General features: G+C 39.7%; 4 protein-coding genes and 1 long non-coding RNA gene across 8 annotated transcripts in view; 2 read left to right on the forward strand and 3 right to left on the reverse strand.

The window, feature by feature from the left end:
• The first annotated feature begins 2,069 nt into the window (after positions 1–2,069).
• Positions 2,070–4,539, forward strand: LOC142894228 (prostaglandin D2 receptor 2-like). The gene is made up of 2 exons (XM_076035498.1): positions 2,070–2,265; positions 2,930–4,539. The coding sequence occupies exon 2, from the start codon at positions 2,997–2,999 to the stop codon at positions 4,059–4,061; it is 1,065 nt and encodes a 354-aa protein (XP_075891613.1). The 5' UTR covers positions 2,070–2,265; positions 2,930–2,996; the 3' UTR covers positions 4,062–4,539.
• A 150-nt stretch (positions 4,540–4,689) lies between these two features.
• Positions 4,690–7,326, reverse strand: LOC142893450 (G-protein coupled receptor 4). Of its 2 annotated transcripts, XM_076034027.1 has the most exons (4): positions 7,191–7,326; positions 6,264–7,043; positions 5,452–5,584; positions 4,690–5,304 (listed from the first exon to the last, which is right to left on the reverse strand). In XM_076034027.1, exons 2-4 carry the CDS (start codon positions 6,842–6,844, stop codon positions 5,161–5,163), a joined length of 858 nt encoding a protein of 285 aa, XP_075890142.1. In that variant the 5' UTR covers positions 6,845–7,043; positions 7,191–7,326; the 3' UTR covers positions 4,690–5,160. The 2 variants fall into 2 exon arrangements, with proteins under 2 accessions (XP_075890142.1, XP_075890141.1); XM_076034026.1 differs by having other exon boundaries at positions 4,690–5,584.
• Positions 7,327–7,460: 134 nt separating this feature from the next.
• On the forward strand, positions 7,461–10,754 carry LOC142893458 (uncharacterized). Its single transcript, XR_012927710.1, has 2 exons — positions 7,461–7,958; positions 8,990–10,754. It is a non-coding gene; the product is annotated as an uncharacterized LOC142893458 (long non-coding RNA).
• On the reverse strand, positions 8,587–11,460 carry ugt5g1 (UDP glucuronosyltransferase 5 family, polypeptide G1). The gene is made up of 2 exons (XM_076034003.1): positions 11,291–11,460; positions 8,587–10,542 (listed from the first exon to the last, which is right to left on the reverse strand). Exon 2 carries the CDS (start codon positions 10,537–10,539, stop codon positions 8,953–8,955), a length of 1,587 nt encoding a protein of 528 aa, XP_075890118.1. The 5' UTR covers positions 10,540–10,542; positions 11,291–11,460; the 3' UTR covers positions 8,587–8,952.
• Positions 11,461–13,892: 2,432 nt separating this feature from the next.
• LOC142893456 (cornifelin homolog A-like) overlaps positions 13,893–16,005 on the reverse strand; it is a 197,833-nt gene continuing 195,720 nt past the window's right edge. For 2 of the 3 annotated variants that reach the window (XM_076034035.1, XM_076034036.1), the window contains exons 2-4: positions 15,344–15,460; positions 14,573–14,727; positions 13,893–14,211 (exon numbers count right to left, since the gene is read on the reverse strand). In XM_076034035.1, the coding sequence (XP_075890150.1) occupies positions 14,092–14,211; positions 14,573–14,727; positions 15,344–15,449 (381 nt within the window). In that variant the 5' untranslated portion in view covers positions 15,450–15,460 and the 3' untranslated portion in view covers positions 13,893–14,091. Of the gene's footprint in view, positions 14,212–14,572; positions 14,728–15,343; positions 15,461–15,913; positions 15,940–16,005 lie in introns of those variants that run through there. The other variant, XM_076034037.1, reaches the window with a different exon arrangement.

Raw genomic sequence — 16,005 nt, forward strand, 5'->3', positions numbered from 1 at the left:
AAATTTGGGGGATTGGGTTTTCAGACAACAGAGAGTCTTTGCTCTCTGTTGATTTACTGAGGGAGAGCGACAGATTTTTAGTATTGACTTATGGCTAAAACAGAGGATACGTTTCATTGTGTTCTCTCTCTCTCTCTCTCTCTCTCTCTCTCTCTCTCTCTCTCTCTCTCGCACACACACACACACACACACACACACACACACACACACACACACACACACGGCGTGTTTAGGCTACTCTCACATGGTAGAAAGTGCATGTATTTGTATGTGTTAAATGCAAACTGAGACTGTGTTGCGTGTACTTTGTCACGACAGCTGTGGAACGATCTCAGACTGGTGAATCAACAGAATGTTTTTTCCGTCCATTGGTTCAAAGTCACACCACAACAAGGTAGCACTCAGCGGAGCCATCAGTTCAATCAGAGGAGCTTATTGTCATCGGAGTTGCAAGGCAGACCAGTCTGTTGTCAGAGCGTGGTCAGACGAGACGAGAAAATGTCACCGGCAGCTTTGAACGCAGACTTTTCACAACAGGCTTTTCACAATCTCACATACTGAGAACTTCAGAAAGACCTGAAGATCAAAAAAAGTTTATTCTCGTGTTTTCTTTTGTTTTGTTTTTTCCCGGACATCTGCGAAGGCAGTAATCTTACCACGTGACTGCAACAAGCGCAATCTAGTGGCAGTAGAGGGGGTTTAGAGTGACTATATTCTGTCCGAAAACACGTGACTTCAGCAAGAATAGGTGTTTTCCTTTATTTTAAGATGAACTTATTAAAACACACACACGCACGCACGCGCGCGCACACGGATTTTTTTTTTCTTTAAAACACTCCAAATAGACAAAAAGCTTATTCATTTTTTTTCTTTTCTTTTTTTTTTTTTTTAAATATAATTATTTTATTGCACATGTGGGAAAGGGACCGAAGTAAATAATCTTTTTCTTCCTCCTTTTCCCCGAGGATGACATATTCAATTGTATTGTAGACCATTAAAGTGAATTTTTGTTACTTTAATGGTCTAGTGTGTAATATTTGGATTGATTTATGATTTTTATATTGGTAAAAACGTATTATATTGCCCATAAATTAATTGCTGTAAGTGTATAATCACAATAAAATAAAAGTAATTTGGTTTTCAATCTAAAATGTAACCACTTGTCGCTGTTTCTTCTGCAAAATTTCCAAATATTACACATTTTAAATTTTTGGGCTGTTTAAAGTTGTCATAAATGGGTATTTGAGGGAGGATATTTGAATGTAAACAAATAAAAAAAATGCTCAAATGTTGGGTGAAGAGGATACAAAGAGATAATTTAGCACATTCAGTACGGTTTACGAAAGCTGATACTATTGGCTGACGCTGTTTTTGCGTCATTATTTGAGCACCTTTGAAAGACTGGTGCTGACGCACGGGACAACTGATTCTCACCAGGCTGCATACACTTGTCATGAGCCCTTTGGTAATTAGATAGTTGTAAAAGTATGTTTTTTTTCTTAAGCTCTTTAAAAAAAAAAAAGAAAAAAAAGTGGAAAACACATTAATCAAACAAACAACTCGACTATTTGTTTGTTCTTTAAAAGGAATATATCCTTGTCTCATTTGTTGTGACACTGTACAGTATACGCTCTGACTGCAGCAGAAATCATGCCTGGTTTTTGCAGGCGGAGTTTATGTCAAACTGCACGTGGAAGTCAGGGCAAGGTCTTTGAAGATAAAGCACTATTTTTTCTAGCATAGGAGAGATTGTCGATTTCCATGATATGTGTGCAACTTATGAAATTAAATATTTCAAAATCAGTCTGGAAAGTTCTCAAGCTACAACATATGAAAAAAAAAAATAACTCTTTGTATTTATGAGGAAAATGCTGACTTGGTACAAGTCAGATCTTTTCCTGCTATTTCCAAATTCAGGTCAGTCTTTTCTGTTTTGTTCTCTTCAAATTGTTGCCATGGAGCTGATTTCAATCTTGAGTCTGGTAAAGAGGTCACAAGTAACTAAATACAGTGGCAAATACCTAAGTGGCTGATCACACATCTGCCTCGACACTTGTTCAGAGCACAAAAAGAGAGAGTTTTATCACTTGTAAGATCTTGAAAATAGGTTGCTCTGAAATGCTGATGACTTTTATCTTCTCAGATGAGCCACAGCTCCACCCTTTGGTTTGTTACTTCCTATTACGACATTTTCTGTGCCCTGAGACTTTGAGCACAAGCAATGGTGTGCAACTAGAGATTCCAGCCGACCCAGAGGACTAACAGGTAATTGACTGACGGAGACTATTGTATTTCAGTTGAATGAAATTAGTAACATATTTTTTTTAAAAAAAATCATAAAAACCTGTTGTGTAACTGTTACTTTTTTATTTCATTACATTACAAAAAACAAACTCAAGAGGTATCATTAGGTTTCCAGACAAAATGAAGAATATTCGATTAGATTAGGTGCTTTTATAAAACAAATGCGGCATGGTCTAGAAGCCAGAATCGGCTATTGTCTCTTCTTTTTTTTTTGTTATTGTTTATGTTTTATTGATTTTTAGATTCTGCATAATCATTATGTTGTGTGTGTTTCTTTTAATTTGTTGTTTGTCTTTTGAAATATAATTGAATTGAATTGGATTTAGATTTAATTTCTATTAACATTGGAATATTATGTGAGATTAAGAGAAAGACTAAAACTCATTGTGAAACTCAGCTACAAAACTTGTATTTCTCCAATACACAATGAATGTTTTTATCTCCTGCTTTCAAATGTCTTAAAATCTATAGAAGCTGAACAGCTTCAGTAAAACAGAGAGACGTTTATAAGAACAGAACTTAAAAAAAAAAAAAAAAAACTTGCGATAATGCTCCCCCTTTCAGACTGAAAGGGGGACTGTGACTCCACATTGCTCATTTCTTCCTGACTCCGTCTCTGTTGCAGATCTCAGCGGTGCAGTACGAGGCAGAGGGCTGATCAACATTGCTTACGGCTTGGTTTTTCCACCAAGATGGTCCCGGGTCTCATAAATTTCAGCAGCGATCCATCAAACCAGACAGCCAAGATGAGCTCCCTGAGTGTTTTCACCATATGCCTCCATGGCTTGTTCTCGTCCATTGGCATCGTAGAGAACCTCCTCATCATTGGAGTTGTGGGCTTTCACGTCCGCCGCTCCATCATCAGCATCTGGATCCTGAATCTCGCTGCCTCTGACCTCCTGGCCACCTTGTCCCTGCCCTTCTTCACTCACTACATGGCGAGCGGCCACACCTGGACGCTGGGCACCACCTTCTGTCGCATCCACTCCTCCATCTTCTTTCTCAACATGTTTGTCAATGGCTTCCTTCTTGGTGCCATCTCTCTGGACCGCTGCCTGCTGGTGCTGAAGCCAGTTTGGGCCCAGAATTACAGAAGCATTCAAATGGTTGGCAAGATGTGCGTGCTAATCTGGGTTTTAGCTGTGCTCTGCACTACCCCCTTCTATATATTCCGAGACACAATTCCTCAATCCAACGGAAAGATCCTGTGCTACTACAATTATGCCCAATATCCCCCCAGTGAGCCCTACGACTTGGGATCTCTATGCAAGCAACGGGAGAAGGCTCTAGCCTTCATGAAGTTCCTTCTTGCCTTCCTGATTCCTCTACTGATCATCATCTTTAGCTACAGCACAGCCAATGCCCGTCTGGCGCGCAGAGGCTGCCGCCGCCCTTTCCGCTTTGTCCGCCTGGTTGTGGCTGTTGTGGTGAGCTTTGTTCTGTGCTGGGCCCCTTACCACTTCCTGTTCATCATCCAAGTCATGGCCCCTAACGGTCACCCCGCTCATAAATTTGCCAGGGGAGCCCTTCCGATTGCAGCAACTATTAGCTTTCTAAACAGTGTTCTTAATCCCATTCTGTATGTGTTCAGCTGCCCGGACCTGTGCACTAAGATAAGGCAGTCCCTGGGCACAGTGATGGAGAGTGTTCTGGCTGAGGATCTGGTTGGGCTGGCCCGACGTTGCAACACTATCACTGGAAACGAGGTCCTGACGTCAAACCATAAAAAAACTGTTGCATCACCATCCCTGCTGTAGGAGGACCAGGAAAATGTTTTGCTACCCATAGGGAAACTAAACCAAACTTGTGACAAATTTTGCAGTGCGTCATCAAATGTAGTTTAACAATACACATCATATCCAATGTGACCTAAATCATACCTTCCCACATTTTAACGTATTAATTATAATAGTTAAATCCCCGTCTGACATTTTTGTTCCTTGGTTTTTCTTTAATTTATGATTGTTTGTAACTTTAAAGAATGCTATCCCTGTGAATTATTTCGTCTTCTAGTGTTACATAATCAAAAGCTTTCTAAAACTTACCTAATCACCTAATTGATGTTATACCTTTTGTCTAAATTGATTAATTTCCAAAACATTTAAGAGTCTTCCAAACCAGCTCTATTATAAGCTCTAAGTTTAATACATACAGTATTGTTATTGTGCTTTCAAAAGACATTTTGTCTTTGCTTTTCTGCATCTACTTAAGGTTTTGTAACTTATGTTAAAGTACTGTGTGCGTTTTTTTTTTTTTTTTTTTTTTTTTCTTGAAATTTGATTTGCAGCTTATCACAACCGTGTTAAGGGCCAATGAGGGATTTTAAGATTTATTGTGTACGACAGTTATCTTCTCATGGCAATACGTTCAAATGAAGCTGGATACTTTTTACATAATGTTATCCAGGAACTATTCAACTCTTCACATTTGTTTAAATTTTACATATAACTATTATGATAACTTCAGGAACACAGGTACTGGATGCAAAAAAGTGGATAAAAATTAATTCTAATGTAAACATTATTTTGAAGTATCAGAATGTTCCTCTAATCGTGTTACATTTGGCTTATGATATTATAAAAAGGGAACAAAAAGCAAAGCAAAAGATGACTTTCATATCCCGACACCACGATGCAGTCTTGGTTTTGTGACAATTCAAGTGCTACCTGATAATATTCAGGTTTCTGTTCTAATCTAAAAATAATGTTTGCGTTCCATGGTAGTTACTAGTGGAAATCAGACATATAGATATAAACTTTACTCTTACATCTCCACAAGGTGGCACAAGAGCTTCGAGCAACAAAGAGAGAGAGCCAGGCATGAAATGCAAACAAACAAAACAAACAAACAAAAAATCTATATTGGCAGAAGGTTGTTATGTCCAGTTTCCTCCTCGCTCTTGTTCTCTGGCGGAGCTCTGGTACTGAGTATTATCTTTTTGCGGCTATCTTGTCCCCTTCTCAAGCAGGCCAGAGATTTTTGCAGTTCTAGTCGAGCGTCCTGGCATAGAAAAAAATAGAACAGAGGATCTAGGAGTGTGTTTAGGCTGGTCAGACCATAGCAAATGCGGTAGATGGGGAAAAGTGACTGCTCCAAGTCACATGGCTCATCAGTCAGCAGCAGGGAGACAAATCTGTATCCGCCCACCAGGTGATATGGCCCGAAGACAATGATAAAGTTGATTGTGATCACGACTAGGATGCCCACGATTTTGTGCCGCTCGTGGTCAGAAAGGGATGGAGATTGTCGCAGCGTCACTCCAATGTGGGTTGAGGTATAGCTTGGAGACAAATCAAATAAAGAGTAATTAATCAAAGGACAATAACATATTGTTTAATTTGACCAACAAATACATTAAATTATACCAATCAAAAGGAAAGATATAAATTAAATGCATGTGTAGTCCTCATGTTGCAATTGTCTTCTTGAATTCTGTGATAGTCTTCCATCCCTGACAAAATTGATTAATTTTGGTAACCTCTGGTGCAATTAGATTGCTAAATTTTAATTTCTAAATTCTCATCTATCCATCTTGTACACCATTAGCCTTAAAATGTTTTGTATTTACTCAGCAAGCAACTTCTGTAGTCTTGATTTAAGTAATTGTCTTCATTATTTTAATGATTATAATAAATATTATTATCTGCCCTGGCTTTGCCAAGAGTTTCCCTAAACACTATTTCACATGGTGGCTAACCAAAAGGCATTTTTATACACAAACTGCTACTCAAACCTCAAATCCTGACGAAACTAGCCGTAACAAATCTGATTCTGCTTAAATTTGAGAACCATGAAGTTGGTCCCCTAATGATAAATGTTTTGGAAGCACTTTCTCTGGAGTCTTTGTCAGATGAATAGGAGATAAATACAAATATTTTCAGATGATATCAATCCAGCCCGGCAGATTACTATTTCGTATCCGTGAGGTAGACCATTGCCAAGTTTTGTGCTTAACTTACCCAAGAATAGTGCAGGGCAGCAAAAAGCCGAGTGCCACGGTGATGATCTTGAAGTGGGCGTAACCAGCACTGACAGGGTACTGCTCCAGACATAGCTGTCGTTCTGAATCAAAGACAGATGGCAGCAGCCCGCTAAGGCAGAATAGAAATGTGAGCGTCCAAACTGCAACACCGCACACCGCTGCCACCCTGACAGTCCGCACCCTGCGGCTGCTCAGTGGATACACAATAGCCAGGCAGCGGTCCAGCGCAATCAGGCACAGGAACATCACGCTGGCGTAGACGTTCACGTAAAAGGCATAGCCTACCAGCTCACACGTCAGCTGGCCATAGGGCCATCGATGTCCACCTTGGAGGTAGAGGATCCAGAGCGGCAGGGTGAGTAGCTGCAGCAGATCTGAAAGCAGCAGATTGAGGATGTAGACCAGCTGGCAGCCTCCCCCACCTGAGCGACCCAGGTGGTACAGACCCCATAGAGACAGCAGGTTGCTGGGGAGGCCCAGAGAAAAAACTAGGCCGTATATGCAGGTGAGACCAAATGTATCAGTGTCCAAGGGGAGGTTGCAGCTGTCATTTGACATGTCTCCGTAGTTGCGTCACCTTACATGGGCATGTGAATGTGTCCTTGTGGTGGAAGTTCCTTGAAGTTACAAGGTGAAGTTATCTGTCCATTATTTGAAAATCACAAAAACACCTCTAAAAAATGTCTAGCTTTGATTCAATGCTGTCTCTCAACCAGCTCTGAAGGTATCCAGAATCCATGGAGAGGAAGAAAAACACCTGCCAAGCAAAATAAATAAACAAATAAATAACAATAATGATAACAATAGTATAATAAATAAACAAATAAATAAATAAAAATTAAATAATACTAAATATTAAGAAATGATGTGACATCAAACAATTTGTTCAAACCAAGACACTCACCTACCAAGGTGGCAGTAGCATCATTGTTCCACAAAAGTGTGCTGCCTGCTCTGCAGCTGGGTGACCTGTGCGCAAGAAATGTTGGGAACATGGTGTCTCAACCGAGCAGTCGTCTATTCTGTGATCGTTTCCTCCACAGGAAACCCACTTCTTCAGCTTTAAAGGCAACATCCTGAGGCAGGAGCACGCCTTTCTGCCTCAGAACATAAACACACACTCTCTCCTTCTCTGTCTTTCCTACTCCAGCTGTGGACAGAATGATAACGGTGGACTGGAGCCATAAAGAGAGGTGATGAAGTTCTATTTCAGTGTGCATTGCAGTTTGTTTGTTTTTTTGCATCTTTATATGATTCTTGTACACCTATCTGTTTGATGCCTTTGAGCACTTCTTAGTTAGAAGTGACAAAACAGAAATTAATGAATCAGGTCAAAGTTATTGTATAAAATATCACAAAAAAGAAATAAAAAGTGGATTTCAGATGTACTGAATTAAATAATTGCTACTATCAAACCATCCATCCATCCATCTTTTCATCCTTTCATCCATCCATCCATGCTGAAGCCTATCCCTGCTGTTTTTGCATGAAGGCTGTGTTACACCCTGGAATGGTATGCCAGCTATCCAATTCCATACCAATTAGTCTTACGTGTATGTATACAGACTGTGGGTGGATGATGGAGTCCTGAAGAGACTCTACACGGACACAGAAACTCCACAAAGAAACACCCCAAACCTGGAAATCAAACCTGCAATCTTATTGTTGTGAGGTGAGAAAGTTGCATGCTGACACCTCAATCAATAAGTGAAGTGAAAGTGTAAAATTTACCCAACATGAACTTCGGAAAGCTCCACTAGGAATTAAAAAAAAAAAAAAAAAATGGACACAATCGAAATTGTTTTGGCAAAGAATGGGTTTGTTGAGACAATGGGTGTTCTGTCGTATTTTTACCACAAGGTTTCAAAGGCAGGAGGGTCCAATCACTCACCCAGTTTCCTCAGAAATGTCACAGATTTGTGATTTATTTAAAAATCCACTACTGTGATTAATAAGCAAAGTATTATTCAAGGCGCTTTGGTCCCCCAGACCTTCACCGTCAAATGTCCTGTTGAAAATGAATAGACAGATACAAGAAAAAAAGTGCATGCAAAGGGAAAACGTCCACGTTATCTGGCAGCATCATAAGTTGTTTCTGTACTAGACTATCAGCACAATGGTGGCTGCATGTTTTCTGAAGGAATTACATCATGCCATGGAAAAGAGATCTGCACAAACTGTAATCCTAGTTCTAAGACATAAAAAACTAACTGTACAATGGGAAACGCTTGATCAATCAATGCTGCAGATTTAAATTTAGACTTTCAATTTAGGAAGCTGCAGGGTGAGACCCAGTAGCATTATTTTGACATCATTTATTCAATTAAAAAGGCAACACTAACACAATGCATGTTCTGGAACAAACAAAAAAGAAGAGCCATCATATTCTTGTTTTAATCAGAGCTTCAAGAGATGAGTTTAGGAACAACCTCAAAAACCTAATACTCAGAGTTTTGTTCACAATTGCAATGACAAAATATATTACTTCAGAGGACTTTTTCATTGAAAATCCTGGAGCTCAATGTTAAATTGCATACTTTTTTTTTTTGAAAAAGATAAAAAACTTTCAAGAAAATATTTAATCTTTTGCATTCTTGTATGAAAAGTGGGAAATCCAATCTAAAGATACAGGAATAATGATAATCGAGTTTATATTTTCAAACTGGTTACTCTTTTTTCACCTTCTTGTCTGCCCTTTGGCAGCAGAGAACTTTACAGATGAAAGTGAAAGCCCAAACTAAAGCTCCAGTTAGGACCGTAGCTACAGCAGCAACGTCCAAGCAGAAGTAGGAATACCAAGGAAGGTCAACACCTGCTGACTTCAGATGGGACGCTCCTCTGTTCCTGATGACGTACTCAGTCCAGAAAACAGCAGTGTCCATGGGAGGCTCTGGCTTGTCTTTGTGTATACGTGAGAGACGTTGTATATTTGTGCGGTATGATGGAGTCTCCAAGATGTCCTTCAGAGCCTCTAAGAAGTCATCTTTAGTGAGTGAGTGGGCCTCCACTACCCGGGCAGCTCCTCGAACTTTCAGCCGATGTAGGTTGTCAAATTGGTCAAAGAGCAGCGGCAGGCCAAGGACAGGAACACCGTGGAAAATGGCTTCATACATGCCATTGGTACCTCCATGGGCAACAAAAGCTCGGGTTTTGGGGTGTCCCAGGAGGTCGGTCTGCGGCAGCCACTTCAAAAGTAGGGTGTTGTTTCCCAGGGATGAAGGCTTCTCGCCCACAAACCTCCACACTACCTTTTGAGGGAGTTCAGCAAAAGCAGCAGCGATAGCCTCCGTAACATCATGAGGCAGGGCAGACACCAGTGTACCCAGAGACATAACCACCACTCCATGCTCCCCAGAGCTCTGCATGAAGTCCTCCAGCTCAGCAGAAAGGGGACGGGTGTTCTTGCATTGGAACCCCCCTATGTAGATCACGTTTGGCATGGTGGGCCGAGGGAATTCAAAGATAAAATCTGTTCTTATCAGCCAGATATCAGCAGAAAGCTGTAAAGACAACAAGCTGGTTCCAGGAGGAAAGTGTCGCTTGAACACATCGGTGTATGGAGGTTCAACGAAGAGATAGTGTTCACCCACGCTATAGAAGTAATGTAACATATTCTTTGTCCTCTCCACAAAATGCATCTGATCATGCAGTTCACTTCCTGAGACAGGCACATAGGAGACAGGAGATGGAGCTATGGTTAAATGGCCTTCACCAGAATTGATCCAGCGCACGTTGAAAACCATCGGCAACTTGAGGTAACTTCCCAGAATGACCCCTAACGTCAAACCAGGGTCTGTTAGCATTAGGTCAAACTTGGCCTCCTTCATCCTATTTATAAAAACAGGGTCATCTAAAAGCATAGCACTTGCTCTGGCAAGAATTCCATGGCCCTTACTCAACATGGACGTTATCCAAGACTGCTGGCAGAAGGTGTGTATGAAAGACGGTGATCTGCGGCACTCCATGACATTAAGAAGCATTCTATTGTAGAAGTCCAAGTCTGCTTCATCCTCTAGCATGAAAACATCAATAGAGGTATAAATGGACGAGTTTTGAGGGATGTACCAGCTTTGCGTAGACCGCAGCACTGTGATGTTGTGGCCTCTGGAGTGTAGCTCTTCAAGGAGGATTTTCATGTTGATCCAGTGGCTGCCATCAACGGGTACTACTAGAATCCTGCTGCCACTGCTACAAGCTGGACTTAGCATCAGGATGCTGAGTCCTGCCAGGAATACATGATAAAGGCCAGACATGGTCTGTAAGGAAGAAATTTGCATATTTTAGGACTGTGAAATTGCTTAAACTGTCGAACAACATCATAATTCATCTTCCCTCTTTACCATTGTTACAGATATGGACAATAGCTGCAGACTACTGTTCTTTTTACAGTATTTTTTCTTTTCTAACAAATTTAGGGACTGATTTGCTCTGGAACAAATTTCTTCCTGAATAAATTTCCATCAGATCTCTTACGATCTGTATGTCCTGTCATTGAGTATAGCATTTACTTCCAATAAGCCCTCTCAAGAAGCTCTTCTCTAACAAACAGTGTTTTTGACATACCAACACCAGGGAACAATAGAAGGCTTTACCTTTGACACATTCACTACATTGTCCTGCCACACTGTCAGAAATGGCCATTTGATCTGTTACTATGATTCTCCTCCCACTATTTGAAGAAAATCAGTACTGTTTCATTTTCTTTGTTTCGTAGGACATAATTGTACACACACTTAGTCAACAAAGTTTTGTAATTAAAATAGCATTGATGAGGAACTGTTTTTATTTCTATCCAGTATACTGTACTACTGTATGCTGTTTTTTTTTTTTTTTAAAGAAAACTTGTCAAAATGCCGTTTTCATCAAATAAGTGAGTAAAATGCAATCAATTGGGCTTCATTATGTAAAAAACAGAAATAGAAACACATTTTCAAATAAACCAACACATCACTATCTTTAAATCATCTCCATGTTTTGTTTGAAAAATTAAAGTCAATTTTTTACCTTGGTCTGAATAGTCTTGAGTGAATCAGTATTGTCCCATGAAGATATGCCTCAATACAGACTAACGACACACAAACATATGCAAGCAATGTCCTGGCCAAAGTCCTGTATGTGTTATCAGCTCACATGCCGACTGCAATTGACAGCAGAGGGCAATGTTATGTGCATGTCACATAACACATAATAGTGCACTAATAGTGTGCTTTGACTTGTGGATGGAACTGAGTTTGAAGTCTTTTGTGCATTTGGTGCAAATTAGGTGCACAAAATGCACCTTTAAGCACCAACTTAAAAGAGCAATGCATAAAATCCAAACTAGCGAAGTCAACAATTGTGACTCAAGAGCTGCAGGGAACAACACAAGAGAGGAAACTACAGGACCACAAAGTGAACGGGAAATAAAAGGAGCAGTGTTGATTACAATGGCGGCACAACTGACTGTTTTGAAGCAATATCAGTGAACTGCAGCCTTCCCCTCCCCTCCTCTGCCTCTGTAGAGTTACATAAACCTTAGAGGTAGGGGACAACAGGGAGTACTAACGCAATGAAAATGCAAACTACTAACTAAATGTGATGTTGTAAAAAAAAAAAGAAAAAAATCTGGCCTCTATGAAGCTATGAACATGGATTCTACTTACCGAGAGACTTTCGTCCGAGACGTCAGCAAGCACCTATGGTCACGTGATCGCTCAACGCAGACACAGCCAATCAGAAACAAGGATTCATTCAAACTTTGTCCCTATGTTTACTGTCTGTGCTGTCATACAAACCTGCAGGATTATGTTATGAAAGTAGAACAACTTTGTCTTGCGTCATACCGTTCATTAACCCTTTACAAGTAGTAGTGGTAAAATGCATCAGATTTAATACATTATCTTAAGACAATATCTTATAAAAGATATTATCTTACATGGTAAAAATACTAAAGCGTAAATAACTATTATTCAAGTCAATATTGAGGAGTCATGTTTGTTGCAGCAATGAAATGAAATGAAATGGGTTTTTGTCCAAGTGATCTAAGTGCACTATTTAAGGAATGACAGACACAAAGTTGTTTTTTTTTAATCTAGTTAACATTTTGAATAATCTCGAAAAAACAACAACAACCTGTCCCTCAATAAGAAACCATGAGTCATTTGGGAAGACTGCTGTACGAACCCACGGCAAACAGGAGAATAATTTATTGAAGAGGGAATCAGACTAGCACTCAGTCTCAGTGTCTTAGGCCTTCTCTTTGTCTGTCTTAGCTGTTGAAATTATTTAACATGAAATAAAGTAAAATAATTTATGTCTAATGTGATAGCTAGCCGACTGTCTTTAAATCTGTCTGGTTATAACTCAGACACAGTCAGCCAGTAGTCTTTGAGCGGTGAGTGTAACTTTTTAATATAGGGCTGGGAAATGAGTGTCTTTTCAGCTTCTGTTTGGCTACTGTTTATTTTGTATAATTTGGTCTTACCAGATCATTTAAACTTTTATCGTGAAAAAGCAGAGACTTCATTTTAAAAATAAAAAAAACTGTCCCTAAAACAAATGTGTTGCCATGGCACTGACTTCAAAACAAGAGGCTCGAAAACAAAAACCACCATGTCAAGTTTTTCTCTTATGGGAATTCACCTTGATTCATTGCACCTTTTCAAAGCTGAACTGGAGCCTGAATATGTCAACAGAGCTCACGGGACGCCGGTTGGCTCTGAACCTTTCCTTCCTTCCATTGTTTCATGTCATGATATGGCTCAATCTAAACCCCCAACTGTGTTCACACCATTTAATCACACCCACCGGCAAGTTGTATCACTTAGGAGGGGGCAGTGTTTACCATCGATCAAAACAGCTGCCCTACCTTGTTGCATGCATGCTTTAAGATTGCTATGATAATATTCAGATGCAACAGTGCTTCCTTTATTAACATGCAATCGTAAAAAGGGGATTTAACATGTTAAAGATGTTTGAGACATTCATTTTGTACATTTTTGTTAAATGACCAATTTAACTATATAAATATTTAACTAATATAACTTGTGGTTATCCTTCTTGCAAAGCCATTTCCCCTAGACTGTCTTTATTAGAGAGACAGTTTGATAAGTTGTTGGCAAAACACTTCAAACTCTTTAGTTTCATCCCTTTAAGCAATTAAATACACACTTGAGCCAATCCAGACAACCCCTTTGGGCCATGCACTGCCTGACCGTCCTGTTAAAAGTCAGCCACAATAATGTCACACATAACTTTGTTTTGGTATTGGGAATGGCTTGAGATTTCTTCCAAGCTGGTCAGGATCAAAACACACTGTATTATTAACAGTTAATTCTAAAGTAGAAATATAGGAAATTACATCTATTGAGATTTGTCAGCATTTTGTTGTTGTTGTTGATATCATTCCAGCAATTTAAGATCCCTCATTTCATTCATTCTTAGACTACATGTGTAGTCTAAGTCCCAATAAGTGTTTTTTGCAGTAACTCAGTGACAAATATTCCATTGCCCATTTTTAAGGAGGCACCCATATTTTGTTGTTACTCAATCTGCTGATCTGTTTAGGGTTTATTGACTCAATCCTGATATCACATTTTATTTGCGAGCTTAGAGGGATGTCAGAAAACAGGCTTTAAAATTAACTTTATTTGCATTATCATTTTCACCACTGATGCTACTGAATATTATATTTTACTGCCTTTAAATGCATCAATAGATTCAAGGAGCAACTCTTTCATAACCCAAGTAGTGTGGTGTAAACTCCATGATGAGCGTTTCAGACACTTACAACCATGATATGATAAATATGTATATCTGCCCTGCCATCAGGTTGCCTTGCTGACAAAGGTAATGGGACTCATCCTTGTCTTGATTTCTCTTGCTATTTGGCACCAGGAGCAGGGCCCGCAGAAGAAGGTGTACACGCAATCCTTGCAAATGGTGCTCTGTGGATACAGAGTCACAGATGAGTCATGGGATAGAACAAATACTTGCAAGCAGTTCCCAACACAGTGCTGTTGGTATGGTACCACCCTTAATGGTTACAGCCATTAACTATCGTTCCTCTTGACCTAAAAGAATTGTATGAAACAAAGAAGGACAGCAAATGGAGCTCTCTCTAAAGACCATGCTACATGAATTGCAGGAAGTTATCTAGGAACCTGCATAAATGGGTTGTGGCCTGATCAGAATTCTGATAAACCAGCGAGGCGACGTTGACTTTAATACGAGTTGGCCCCAAGGCTTACACGCATTCAGGAATGAAGTGCAAGTGCATGGACCCTTGCTGTGACAAAGTGTCTGTACCTCAATGCCGTATCGTTGTCGTATGGACACCCTCATTGCCAAGGTTATAGGAGGGATGGCTCCAAAAGGGTCCAGCAGTGGTAGACATAAACATTCTCCAGCCTCATGTGCTGTCTTACATGCAAAACAGGGAAAACACCAAAAGGCAAGGCAACCTAAAAAGGGGGAAAAAAAAAAATCCATTGAGTGCCAGAGAATCAAACTTGTTTGTGAACCGTCCAAAAGTGAGGTCCACATCACAAGGTGAACTTTAAATCATTACTGCTTGCTCAACTTTTCAGACGGTCTGCTAGAAATTAGCTCTTTGTGATGTCACGTCATGACAACTTCCCCCAGCCTCCCTCTGTGCTCAATTCCTTTCCACTTTGTTTTTGTGTATTTCAAAACATATAGAATTGTCCAACCAAAGCGTGAAGATCGTTCAATAACTTGTGAGGCTGTATCAAGGCAGTTCAAGGCGAAAAAAGTGAAAGCGGGAATAATATTAGAATAGAAAAGCTCACCAGTCTCAGCTCACTTATTATCTTGTCCAACTTGACTGTATGGACTGCTGTTGTCTTATGTGTTGTCACACTAGATCATTCTCAGCATTGCTCAAATACCTTTGCGCAACACCAGCTGATCTCCTTTATCGATCAGCATTTCCACAACCCAGATCAGTTATCAGCATGTTTTTAGCTCCTGGCAGAAGGGAACCCAACAGTGTCCACCTCTCCTGATCACCTTACTGTAACACATCTCTATGCCTTGTATATTAATACATTCATTTACACTGTGGCAGGTCTTGGGTGCAGTCACAGATGCCCGAGCTCCAGTTGTTGGATACACTGTTGGCAATGAATGGCCTGGGTTGGCTCACAATCCCTCTATCTGCCATGACCTTCTCCTCTGACAAAACACACAAAAAACATTATTCATAATCATAAAGAAAATACAATTGAAGTAACGTGTACATTTATCATACTTGTTTCCAAGGATCCATGAGGCAGATCATTTTTGTATGAAATCATTTGCTGTGTCGTTTTTAAAACATGGCTCTGATAAAACACTGGCTCACGATTTTAATGGCAGTTGACCAGATTCCATTTTTTCAAAGCATTAGTTTTTTTTTTTTTTCATGCCTTAATTCATTTAGTTTTGTATCATTTAAAATAAATGAATAGCTCAAGTTTATTTGAAGTTTTCAAATATCAGTGGTGTAACTTTAAATTTTAAACTTTTGTTTTTAGGAAAAAGAAACCCTTATCTGGTTCTCTCTGATTGTATAAAGCGCTTTGAGACGCCATTGGTTGTGATTTAGCGCTGTACAAATAAAGTTTATTATTATTATTATTATCTTACATCATAAAAACAACGTTGTTCATCCTGTGAATTATCGCAAGCAAAATAGAAAAATATGCAGAATTTCTTGCTCATACAACAGCACGATACAC

This window comes from Nelusetta ayraudi, unplaced genomic scaffold (assembly GCF_046127955.1).
Source record: "Nelusetta ayraudi isolate G7.1 ecotype Tasmania unplaced genomic scaffold, CSIRO-AGI_Nayr_v1 ptg000042l, whole genome shotgun sequence".
NCBI lineage: Eukaryota > Metazoa > Chordata > Actinopteri > Tetraodontiformes > Monacanthidae > Nelusetta > Nelusetta ayraudi.